At 50.8% G+C, this 13,314-nt stretch overlaps 1 protein-coding gene across 3 annotated transcripts in view; it reads right to left on the bottom strand.

Moving 5' to 3' along the window:
• The window catches only part of LOC144945190 (kinase suppressor of Ras 1-like), a 132,367-nt gene that overhangs the window by 18,186 nt on the left and 100,867 nt on the right, over window positions 1-13,314 (bottom strand). Inside the window, exon 21 of one of the 3 annotated variants that reach the window (XM_078873480.1) lies at window positions 8,075-9,230. The exons of the other annotated variants lie outside the window; for them this stretch is intronic. Coding sequence (XP_078729606.1) covers window positions 9,170-9,230 — 61 coding nt within the window. The 3' untranslated portion in view covers window positions 8,075-9,169. Of the gene's footprint in view, window positions 1-8,074; window positions 9,231-13,314 lie in introns of those variants that run through there. 3 annotated transcript variants of the gene reach the window in all.

Here is a 13,314-nt window from a genome sequence, read left to right on the forward strand (position 1 = left end):
CTTACGGTTGCCGCACGCGGTCTGGTTGCGCGAGCAGGAGGCCGACGCCTCGCTGTCTCCACTACGTAAATTCGTTGGGAAACAGAAATCGCGATTGGGAGGCTGGAAGTGGCAGATGTTTCGGGGTAAGTCGGGATTGCTAATGTGCACCGACGGGGTGTCTGACCGACCACGCTTGGTGGTGCCTACTTCGCTTCGCTACGACCTGCTCCGTGCTCTGCACGCTGACAAATTGATGCACCTCGGTGTCCAAAAGACTGTGGCCGCGATGCAAATGGATTTTTTCTGGGCCGGTATGACGGCGGACATCAATGATTTTGTCCGCTCGTGCCATGACTGTGCGAAAAGGAAACCGCCTCGGAACCACTATGTACCACCGTTGCGTTCCATTGAAGTGTCCCGTATTAACGAATTAGTGGCTCTCGACATTCTGGGGCCGTTTCCCCCGTCGGCTAGGGGCAATAAGTACCTTCTGGTCGGGGTGGAATATTTTTCTCGATGGCCGATGGCCTGGCCTCTGCCCGACCAAACGGCGGCGTCCATCACCGACGCTTTCTTGAACGGGTATGTCATGGACAAGGGGGCACCTGAAAGGCTGCTCACAGATCAAGGCCGGAACTTCTCCTCTAAATTGCTTAGGGAAGTCTGTGACGCGCTGGGTACAAAGAAGGTTCGCACTTCCCCATACCATCCACAAACAGATGGTATGGTGGAACGATTCAACCGTACCCTTTCCGCTATGCTTTGTCACACGGTCAGTGAAAAGCAAACTGATTGGGACTTGCACATACCAGGCGTCTTGGCGGCATACCGCATGGTTCCGCACACGTCCACGGGATACTCACCGTTTTTTTTGATGTATGGCCGTGAAAATGTTCCACCCATCGATGTGCAACTGGGTACGCCGGCTAAGCAACCGTCCCGCTCCCTGCCTGACCACGTGCGTGACTCGCTTGAACGAGTAACGGCGGCGCGAGAGGCCGCCCGGTGTGCGACGGGCCGTGCTCAGGCAAGGAACGAACGGTATGTGCGTCGATCGCACACTCGCATGCCTTGGTCGGTGGGAGACCTGGCATGGCTCCACTGCCCCCAAGTACCGGCGGGCACGTCCCCTAAACTGCACAGGCCATGGCGGGGGCCTGTGACGCTCGTAGATATTCGGAACTCGCAAAGTATCCGTGTTCAATACGGCAAACGTCGGTGGTACGTTCATTCTTTGCGACTTAAACCCTATGTTGATGCGCGCGCCGGTCCTTCATCCCCAATAGCTGACCTGCCGGGTTCTGCTGGGCCGACTACGCCGCGTGATGCGCCCGTTGATTCCAGGGGGGATTGTGTTGTGCCTCCTGCAGATGAACAGGTTCTGAGGGCTGAGGAAGCCCCCGCTGCCCCCCCTCCAACGGGGCCCGCCCTGGACGCGACCGAGCACCAACAACCGACTTCTTCTTTGAGCCTGCCACCTCCTGTCCATCCGGAGGCAAAGCGACCTTGCGCTGGGAGCGGAGAGGGTCCCGCGTCGCGTACGCGGTCGAGATCTCTTCCGTTTCGTTAACGTCTGATCGTTTTGCTAATTCCCTGTCGTTACCGCGCTGCAGGGGCGCCCTAATGTATGTTGTGATTTTTTTTTATTATTATGGGTGACTGTTGAATGTTGTTAGACGCGGAAACGCTGGTTCACCCTCAAATTGTTAAATGCACCTTGGTGCCCTAATAAGATTTTGCGGAATTGGTTCTTCACCCCTTTTCCAGCCGAGACGGCTAAATTTTTTTTCACCGGGGGGGGGGGGGTGATGTAATAACAGCCACAAAGGGTTCACGTGGGGATTGGCTTGCCGGTCCTGCTTGTAGCCAATAGGGGTTGAGATAGGGACCATGGCCCATGCGTCATCATGACAGGCCGTCAGGGGGATGGGCTTAGCCATTCGGGGCCCCAGCTAATGGGGAGCCGGATGAGGGGCGTGGTCCCGGGATTGACAGGGAACCATCGAGAATGGTCGGAGCTGTCCATGGATGATTGGCTGGGGGAACCACGTGACGAAGGTGTTAAGAGCAAGGGGAGGAGAACGATCGAGAGCAGACTGGAGCAGGAAGAGAGCAGGGTCACGCGCGGACGGGGCCGGGGGTTGCCACGTGCGCGGCGGGGACTTGGTGGGTGGTCTGTCCTCTCTCCGTTGTCTGCCAGCAACGGAGAGTGAGTGAGCAAGGTGTATCGTGAAGTGGAAATAAAAAGGACCGATTCCGAAGCCGTCTCCTGAAGAATTATTACACAATGATACGACTCCTCGGCACAGGTGCAGAGCCGCAGGTGCCTGCTCAGGCCACTGCTGGCAGAAGGGCCTCCGCTGGAGGGAGTTCGACATAGCTCCTTCAAAGGGCATTGTTTTGGCCTACTCTGCCGCGTTGGCCCGACGGCTTGGAGAAGGTACCCACGCATTACCCCACCACATATCCATTAATAGCGCTGAGTTGGAGTCAACACAGATGTGCCGTCGTTTCCGACTGCCGCGTCGGAAGATCGAACCGACAACCTCTGGGTTGCAAATCCAGCGTGTTCACCTTTAATAATAATAATACTTACACTTTGTAACACAGTATTTGCTTGAACACGTAGGCTTTCGCGACCAATATTATTCACAATATAGGTTTTTGGGTCAGATCGCGTTATTTATAAATGTGCCGTAACCCTGCACCACCCGACACGGCCAAACAGTAAAAAATGTGTCACGTTTTCAAAGCACAAATTAATTGACTTCTTTAGCCCACCGGTGTGCTGAAGAGAGAATCAACAGCATTTTAAAATTTGAGTACGATGTTTCGCTGATAATTACAATCAGCTTCATCGGGCAAGAATGGTGAAGCTCTCCTGTTGCTTCCGGTCTTAAATAGGGAAACAAATACCAATGTAATGATTACCAATCTATATAATTACAATACCCTCCCCCTCCTTGCCTCGAATCACTGCACCAGATTGAATTGAATTAAATGATGACGTCACCCTGATGCTGCTCTATTTAAGACCGGAAGCAATAGGATAGCTTCACCATTCTTGCCCAATGAAGCTGATTGTAATTATCAGCGAAACGTCGTACTCAAATTTTAAAATGCTGTTGATTCTCTCTTCAGCACACCGGTGGGCTAAAGAAGTCAATTAATTTGTGCTTTGAAAACGTGACACATTTTTTACTGTTTGGCCGTGTCGGGTGGTGGAGGGTTACGACACATTTATAAATAACGCGATCTGACCCAAAAACCTATATTATGAACCAGAGGTGTGGACTCGAGTCATGTGACTTGGACTCGAGTCAGACTCGAGTCATGAATTTGATGACTTGCGACTCGACTTGGACTTGCATAACAATGACTTTGTCCCACCTATGAGATGTGGACTCGAGTCATGTGACTTGGACTCGAGTCAGACTCGAGTCATGAATTTGATGACTTGCGACTCGACTTGGACTTGCATAACAATGACTTTGTCCCACCTCTGTTATGAACAGTATTTGCTCACTCCCATATAGAGAAAGAACGGCTGGGAGTCGTGAGGAGGAACCAGAGACGAGCGGGAAGGCAGCAGCCACGCAATGAGGCGCTGCCAACAATTGCCCAAGCTCTGTGGTTCTCTATATATTAAGGTGTTAGGGGGAGGGATCCTGAGCACCCTGAGGAAACCCACGTGCACGAGGGGGAAACGCTATATCGCATACAGATGGAACAGGCGGAGTCCACATTTTTGCGGTACCGTCTTCTCCTAGCGAGCCAGGGTACGGCTCCTCGACGCGATTAACCGATCCTGAATGCTGCCTCCACAGCGCTGGATCACAGGCAGCCACGTGCAAGCAGCGCAGACAGCACCGTGTGGCCCCTTGCTGAACGTACATACATCATATACAGAGCCAGTGACACCCCGTTTGGAGAGAGACTGTTGGGGGGAAATGCTGTTGAGGCCCGTACGTCGCTCCAGGCGATGACGTGGCCAGCACCTGGCACGGCCACCTTTGTCCCCACATTGCTGATGTTTAGACACCGAACGGTACTCGCTGAGACGATGACTGAATGATGTTTTGTTCGCGCATAAACATGTAATGTGTAGCCCTCTTGGGAATCCACTGCTGGACGAAGGCCTCCCCATGCCGCCTTAGTCACCGGAGTTCTTTGACCATGCTTCAACCACGCCAGTCAGTGCAGGTTTACAAAGGCGGAAGTAGGACCGTTGTAGATGATCGCCACTGACATTAGCTGTGGCCGAATATCAAACTCAGGTCTCCGGGTTGGTGCACGAACCACCACACTACCACCGCACCAGCCTCCTACTACTCCACGAAGGCACGCGCACGCACCGTACAATGTACACAAATGCACACAAAAGTCAGTAACGTAATTACCCAGGTCTGCGTTGGGATGACGGATCGCCTGCATCACGTCATTAGAACAGTCATAAAGTAATGATGTTGCGCATTGAAACAATATGCACTTATCATCATAATCAGCAGCAGGGGCAAACACGAGAGCAGCACGGCCGCTCGTGATAAATAACGCAATTCCCGCTTGAAACAGCCCCACGGCCACGTGGTATTTCAAATGAGCTGCGAGCTGTGTGATTGTATCGCGCATGACAAGATCATTCCCACAGTCAGCTGTGTGTGGCCGTAGTCCATGCTTCACAGCAGTCTGATTTGGGAGCGTGTCTGTGTGTCTTCCTCGATTGTGGGAACAGTGGCGCAGTGATTAGCGTCACGTCTCTACGTATTGTGTTGTGTATGTCTGTGGTGTGAGTGTCCACTGTGTGTGTGTGTACGGTGTGTGTGTATGTGTACACTGTGTGTATGATGTATGTGTGTAGGGTTTTACCATCAGTCCCACCAAAACTAAGCACCTGCCTGGGTATTTTGTGCCACCAAACACTCCACCCCTCAGCTCCCCCATTGGTGATGGAGCAGTTGTGGAGATAGTGGAGAGTTTCCCACACGTGGGCAGTGTGCTTATGACCAGCTCCGGTTTTACAGCAGAGGTCTCACTCCGAATCGATCCGGCGGCATCATCTTTTCATCGGCTGCGTAATGCTGTGTGAAAGCTACCTGGTCTGTCGCTCTGCACGAAGATTTGGGTCTTCTCGGCCACAGTCATGCCCTCCCTTCTCTATGCTTGTGAAACGTGGACCCCTTTAATGGAAAAGCTGCGCCAGTTAGAAACATTCAGGCTGGCCTGCCTACGATTGATCCTGGGTTTAACCAGGCTGAATTGTGTTAGGAGCTCACAAATCCTTGAAAGATCTGGACACATTCCGATCAGTGAGCTTCCCCGTTGGCTGGGTCATGTAGCCTGCATGCCCAGCCACCGCATGCACAAGCAGCTTCTGATTGGCTGCATAGAGGGGGCTAAACAGGCACAACATGGGCTGGAGAAGAGATGGACTGATGCGGTACAGAAGGATGTGGAGCTGAGTGGACTTGCCGACGACTGCTACCAGCGGTCTCAAAATCAGCCTTCATGGAGGAGCATCATGAAGGACGCTACTGGGCAATTGGGGGCAGTCGCCCTTCAGCAACAACGGAGGGCGGAGGAGCGACGCTCACAACAACGAGTGGAGCGCCGGGTTGCTAAATACAGCAAGTTGGCACAATAGGAGCTACAGCTGGTGCATCTATCAGTCATCTCAGTCAGCCAACTCATGGCACATGGGTCTATCCCGAGACCTCCTGTCAGTGAGCCTTCGACACTTCAAGTGGCCGCAAAGTGCACCTGGCCTGGGACAGGCGCCACAGTGACGTCACCGTCACTTAGTGAATGGCGGGTATTGTGCGTATATGTACGCTATGTGTGTGTGTGTACGCTGTGTGTGTATGTGTACGATGTGTGTGTGTGTACGCTGTGTATACTGTGTATGTGTACGCTGCGTGTGTTGAGGGAATTTTTGTCATTATCTTTGCATAATCGCGAGTCGAATAAATTACGAGCAAGTTCCTCCACCTCTCTGCACTCAGTAGCAGTATCGATGTGTAACACCACTGTTGCAAGTGGTGGTGTAAAGACCTCTGGCCGAGCGTGGAAGAGTGGCTCATGAACACCCTCTCTAGAGGGGCTCTCGAGAGCTTCCCACTCGTGGAGGCCCTTCTCGACAGCAGCGGAGCGAGCGAGCGGTAGCAGGGCAGTGCCTCCACGATGGGGCTAAGCGAGGATCTCTGTCGCCGTGCGTGCGAGTGCGTGCGTTGCTACTCTCTCTCGCCGTGCGTGCGTGCGAGTGAGAGCGTCGCCACCCGGTGTGCTCACTCCCAGGATTAGGGCACGCGTGTGCGTAAAAGCGGGAAAGGGCAGTTAGGCCATGTCGCGCTAATAAGACTCTCCCGCTGTCCTCTGGATAGCCTCCACTGTCATTACTGCCTCTACGAATTATGGCCGGTTTGGGTTCTGGGTGTGACGAGCGACGTTAAACGTCGGACGTCACATGGAAGAAGACGTGGCACGCATAGCAGAGTTAAACAGCACGTCATTAATTTGTAATGCCCCGTTTCGTCATCAGAGATGGAATAACCACAAAACTTTAGAACGCGGGATTACAATCTCGGGTGGCTGACATGCGCATGTGACCCCTCGCACTCAGCGATGCCGGCTCCGCGTCTCCGCATGACGCAGCAGCGACTCGCCCCTAGATCCACCGATACCACACGGCGCCTACGCTGCTTTCTCAAAATCATCTTGGAAGTGGGGCGGCGGGGGGGGGTCCTTCTCCCAACCACTTATAGGGGGCTCCATCCCGGCAGGACGCGGTGGCGACGCGCGCCCCTAGTCAGGCAACTTGGGAGGCTTTGCGGATCACGCTGAGACACCATCACGCGTGCAGGGTATTTCACCTGCATAGCAAGACAGGGCGTAGACCTGGGAGGCAGCACTGAGAGGAGATTTTACGACCCCTTGAATACCGTGGGTTTCCCCCGGGGCATCTAGATTCCTGCATAAATAAAGGCCGAGAATGATAAACATGGCGAGCGATGACGGTGATTGTGCAGCGGTTCGCACAGCACACTAACCATTTAACATCCGGCCATAGCATAGTGAAGTATGGTCAAACAGTCCACAAACAATCCACATGAGTGACGTAGTGCGGGAAGCCTTTTGTCCAGCAGTGAATTGATGGAGGGCAGTAAGAGACAGTGAGGGATTATAAAAAGGGGTTAAACGTGAGATGCAGAGCCAGGGCTATGTTTATTACATTAACCGCACAAGGGGAAGTCTGCACAATGCCCCTGCAGCAACATTTGAACTATGTGAACTGATGACTACTGGATGAACCTAACCAGGTCTAATAATACAAAATTAATGTGATGTCCTTTCATATTCCAGAAAAATATCGACAAGTCCCAAGACCGTTTTAAAGAGGTTATTGCATTGGGCTGCTTTGGGAGTTGTTTTTAACACTTTCCAAGCAAGGCTCAAAGCGTTTCTGCATTCACTGTACATCCGTCTGTAACGGGTGTCACGATAATTCTCGTGAACATGATCCAGCCTGAACCAAACTGCCATGTACAGCACAGCTGTGTTGCTATTAGAGACTTACTCTCGAGAAAACCGGCCACATTGATCAAAGCTTCTCATAAAAACCCAGACACAAACCAGCGCAAAACAAACTCTGCTGAGACTCATCCTCACTTGCATCCTCGGCCACATTCTGCATATCATTGACTCTGGTTCCATAGTCGCCGTCATTACCCTTGACATCTACTCTGCTTTCGTCGGCATAAACCACAACAACACCCTCGTCCACCTCCTTTTCTACGATTTCGGCATCACTGGTACAGTACTCGGCAGGATAAAATCTTGAATCTCCGACAGGAGTATTTGGCAACTTTTCATCACCTTATTTCACAACAGGCTGTGGCAACCCTCAGGGATCCATTCTCGGACCACTACTATTCTTTGCATTCACATCACCCATTGGACGACTCATCCACAGCTTAGGAATTCACCATCACTTATACGCCGACGACACTCTTCTTTTTTCCGCCTTCACCCCCCCCCCCCCACCCATATGACACCTCTGGGCTTGCACACCTTTCTGACGGCTTTTTCGCACTCCAGCGCTGGTTCTGGTCTCACGGTCTCTCTCACTCAACCCTCTCTCACTCAACCCTTCCAAATCTAAAGCCATCCTCATCAGTACCAGACAAAAGCTAGCATCATTTTCAACACCTACAACCATCCTAATCGCTCGGTTCGCTGTTACATTTACTGACCATTTAAAATTTCTAGGTGTCACCATGGACCCCACCTTGTCGTTCAATACTCACACCAACCTGGTCATCAGAAACTGTAACTATCACCTTAGAGCCCTTCGTCATCTTATATCGCAAACACATTCGCATGCAGCATCATCAGTTCACGCTTCGACTACTGCAAATCGGTATTCACACAGTCCTCCCAAAACAACCTAACGAAACTTCAACGTCTACAAAACCACCTCGCATGCACTGTCCTCACCTCCCACTAACCGCGACCTGACCTCCGACTTCACTCTCCGGGCTCTCCACTGACTCCCAATCTCCATCAGAATCACCTCCAAAATCGCCTGCCTCTGTTACGGGACCGGTTGCCCCCCCATGCCTCTCGGGCCTCCTGACGCCCTGCTCCCAAACCACCACAAGAACTCTCCGCAGCTCTAGGAATTACTCTCAACGCCGAGATTCGGGACCACGATCGCCATACATCGTTTCTCCATTGTCGGCCCCTCCACCTAGAGAACGACGCCATCCCCCTCCACATTTGCAGCGCTGACTTTACCTACCTTTTAGCGCCTACTCGAAAACACATTTCTATTTCACTTTAACTGAGCTGATCTCTGAGCTGGGCTCTGCGCCTCAGGGTTGCGGCCTTCGTGCAAGTGAAAATTGTGCGTGTTACAAATGTAATGAGAGAGCACCACCCAGGGGGTGCCAGAGGGTAACGGGTACAGCATCCAATCCTACGGGGGGATAATATTTGGGCCAAAAAGGACGGGGGCGAGGCTAGAGGCGGAACTTAGCTCCGCCGGGAGGGATATAAGGCAGATCGGGGGAAGACTCGGGGTCGGTGTTGGAATCCTGGAGTCCAGAACGCGTCGCTGCTCATCCCCTCCTCGCCGCGGGCCACGTGGCGGATCCTCCAACGGAGCTCGCCTCTCCTTCCGGAATGCCGTCAGTCAGCGGCGAGGCCGGGAGAGCGGAGTGAGCATCGTGGGTGCTCGGAGGGGGACGCCTCGTCTACGGCGGTGTGAAGAGGGAAATCACCCGGAGGGGGAAGGAGCGGAGCTGTGTGGAAGTCATTTATTACACAAATTAACATTATTATTATTATTAAAAGGACCACGCCTTGGCATCCTAACCCTGCCACCTGACGCATGCCCTCACGGGCACAGCCGAAAATGCGAGCCCCGTGGTCTCACTGTGGCCTACGGAGGCACTGCTTCATGGCGACAGCGTGACTGTTATCTCAATTTAACGACTTCCTTTGACACACGCACGATGGAAAGTGTTCCAGGATCCATGCGCAAGCGTTATTTTTAAAAATCTTTTTGTCGATGCAGGGAGTGTTTTCTATATGGGAGGAAAGCGAAACATCTGGAAAAAACCCCGACTCAAAGGCCCGCACAAAACATCACAATCCCACTAACTGTACTGTCAACCTCCTGGTCACTTCATAATCACGTCCGATGCAAGGTGAACATAATGGTATAATCCATCACCACCTATTCATGAAATAATGATAATTTGACAGCAGTTTGAGCAGGTGGGTTACCCTACACAGACCCAGCTTTGTTCATAACTGAGCTTTCGGTAATGCCCACTTAATGATCTGATCAAATCTGTGTCGTCTAGACCCTCTACCACCCGACACAGCCACACCAATGAGTCGTGCCGTGTGCAGGCGTGTATCAGCACGCTGTTGGTCATCGTTCAGTTCGCTCAATGGTGAACTGCCAAACTCAGCAACTGGCTACACAGCAATTCGTCTGGAATTACGTCAAGCGTCAACCAGATCCTGGAAGTTAGAATCACAATCTAGGAAGTCTGAAGACGGAATGAGAGCGTCACACTTGACCGTGCGAGGGTTGTGCCATGCGAGCTTCATGCCTCTTCGCCTGCAAGTGCCCTTCGTGGCGTTAGCGACACCCCATGTGTCACATTGGGAGAGTGCCACGCGTCTGCTGGCTTCTCACGGCTGCTGACACGTGCTGCGGAGGCTCACTTAAGCGCTCCAGTTTTGAAAAACATAAATAAATCATGAGTTCATATATACAATTCTGCTCTTTTGTGTTGAACAATTGTTTAGATGAATGCTCTCACCAATATCTGGCAACCCAGCAGCTTTAACAAGCTGACTGCTGATGAGACCCAGAAAATTGAAATTTGTCCAGTTTGTTTGCTTAAAGAAATACTGCCGCTGGATATCATTGGTCTGGAAAGCCAAGAGGCTGATGAAGTAAATATATACAATGAAGGAAAAAAGTATTTGATCCCCTGCTGATTTTGTACGTTTGCCCATTGACGAAGAAATGATCAGTCTATAATTTTAATGGTAGGTTTATTTGAACAGTGAGAGACAGAATAACAACAAAAAAATCCAGAAAAACGCATGTCAAAAATGTTATAAATTGATTGGCATTTTAATGAGGGAAATAAGTATTTGACCCCTCTGCAAAACATGACTTAGTACTTGGTGGCAAAACCCTTGTTGGCAATCACAGAGGTCAGACGTTTCTTGTAGTTGGCCACCAGGTTTGCACACACCTCAGGAGGGATTTTGTCCTACTCCTCTTTGCAGATCTTCTCCAAGTCATTAAGGTTTCGAGGCTGACGTTTGGCAACTCGAACCTTAAGCTCCCTCCACAGATTTTCTATGGGATTAAGGTCTGGAGACTGGCTAGGCCACTCCAGGACCTTAATGTGCTTCTTCTTGAGCCACTCCTTTGTTGCCTTGGCCGTGTGTTTTTTGTCATTGTCATGCTGGAATACCCATCCACGACCCATTTTCAATGCCCTGGCTGAGGGAAGGAGGTTCTCACCCAAGATTTGACGGTACATGGCCCCGTCCATGGTCCCTTTGATGCGGTGAAGTTGTCCTGTCCCCTTAGCAGAAAAACACCACCAAAGCATAATGTTTCCACCTCCATGTTTGACGGTGGGGATGGTGTTCTTGGGGTCATAGGCAGCATTCCTCCTCCTCCAAACACGGCGAGTTGAGTTGATGCCAAAGAGCTCCATTTTGGTCTCATCTGACCACAACACTTTCACCCAGTTGTCCTCTGAATCATTCAGATGTTCATTGGCAAACTTCAGACGGGCATGTATATGTGCTTTATTGAGCAGGGGGGGGGCTTGTGGGCGCTGCAGGATTTCAGTCCTTCACGGCGTAGTGTGTTACCAACTGTTTTCTTGGTGACTATGGTCCCAGCTGCCTTGAGATCATTGACAAGATCCTCCCGTGTAGTTCTGGGCTGATTCCTCACCGTTCTCATGATCATTGGAACTCCACGAGGTGAGATCTTGCATGGAACCCCAGGCCGAGGGAGATTGACAGTTATTTTGTATTTCTTCCATTTGCGAATATTCACACCAACTGTTGTCACCTTCTCACCAAGCTGCTTGGCGATGGTCTTGTAGCCCATTCCAGCCTTGTGTAAGTCTATAATCTTGTCCCTGACATCCTTGGAGAGCTCTTTGGTCTTGGCCATGGTGGAGAATTTGAAATATGATTGATTGATTACTTCTGTAAACAGGTGTCTTTTATACAAGTAACAAGCTGAGATTATGAGCACTCCCTTTAAGAGTGTGCTCCTAATTTTGGCTCGTTACCTGTATAAAAGACACCTGGGAACCAGAAATCTTTCGGATTGAGAGGGGGTCAAATACTTATTTCCCTCATTAAAATGCCAATCAATTTTTGACATGCGTTTTTCTGGATTATTTTGTTGTTATTCTGTCTCTCACTGTTCAAATAAACCTACCATTAAAATTATAGATTGATCATTTCTTTGTCAGTGGGCAAACGTACAAAATCAGCAGGGGATCAAATACTTTTTTCCCTCACTGTATCTTAGTGGAGACAGAATGGAGTTTTGCTTACATTGCTTTACTATGAGGATGACGCTGCCAACATTTCAACCTTGCTGTTCAAACTGCTATCTAATTTCAATTGTTTGATGATGGATAGCACCTCTGTGCACACTGTATATTTGCTGTATTATAAGTGACCGCTCCAGGTCACTAACTCGGACCCTAAAGTCACGGGCTCAAGAGTATTGCTGTTGACTGGAAGCTCAAGAGTTATTGTGTTTTTAAGGAAAAATATCAGCATCTTCCTTATCACAGTAAGAGGCAATTTCCAACCAATTCACAATGTCGGCGTTATTTTTGTTCTCGGAATGTGTTGCGACGCATTGGGTTATCAGTGACATTTTCAATGAGTCTTTGTACATTGCACCTGCCAGCGCCGTCTTTGGAACCTTCGCCATCAAAATGAAGGCCAATAAGTTAACGCATATCCTTGTTTTAACCCTGAGCTGGTGGAAAATCCACATTTTGATGGCAGGGCCTGGCTATCCAAAGAACAATGATGACTTCCCACAAAGCGGTACTAATTTTATGAACCGTATGAGGACGATGGGTGACCCAGTCGAGCAATCTCCCACTGGGCCGGATGTGATACATGTTTCAGGAGGTCATCTCGATCAACATCAATGCACCTCACCATCACTTCCTTCCTTCTGCTAGAGCCCTCAGCCGTTGCAGAGATGACAGCAGGACCTCCTACGTCCACTCTCACAGACTCCCAGCATCTGGGTCTTCCCCTTGGAGCCGGGCCTCTGGGTGCCATTCCAATGCCAGTCTCGGTGACTGGTACTCCTCCTCCATCCACCCTGCACACGTGTCCCGCCCATCACAACCTCCTCCTCCTGATTGCATCTTCAACGCTTGTGCACCACGTCCTATTCTCAACCTCCCAAGTTGCTCACCCTATCCTCCTGCCACCCTCTTTCTACCCTGCACAAGTGTCCCACCCATCACAAAACTCCTCCTCCTCATTCCATCTAAAACCAGAGATGGATGTAGAAACCTCCCAAGGGGGGATGGCAGTCCCAAAATGTCAAGATTTGTAAATAGAGCCCTATTTAACATTTGGTGTATTTTCTCTGGTGAATATCAATAAAACACCAATATCCAGGGTCTCGCGGAGGGGGTGATCGGCCCCATCGCCCCCTCCCCTTGCGTCCCCCACTGTCTACAGCGCGTCCGTGCCACGATCCATTCTAAACATTAAAAGTTTGGTGTTGCACTCTCTGTAACA

The sequence above is a fragment of the Lampetra fluviatilis genome, chromosome 37, assembly GCF_964198595.1.
Source record: "Lampetra fluviatilis chromosome 37, kcLamFluv1.1, whole genome shotgun sequence".
Taxonomy (NCBI): domain Eukaryota; kingdom Metazoa; phylum Chordata; class Hyperoartia; order Petromyzontiformes; family Petromyzontidae; genus Lampetra; species Lampetra fluviatilis.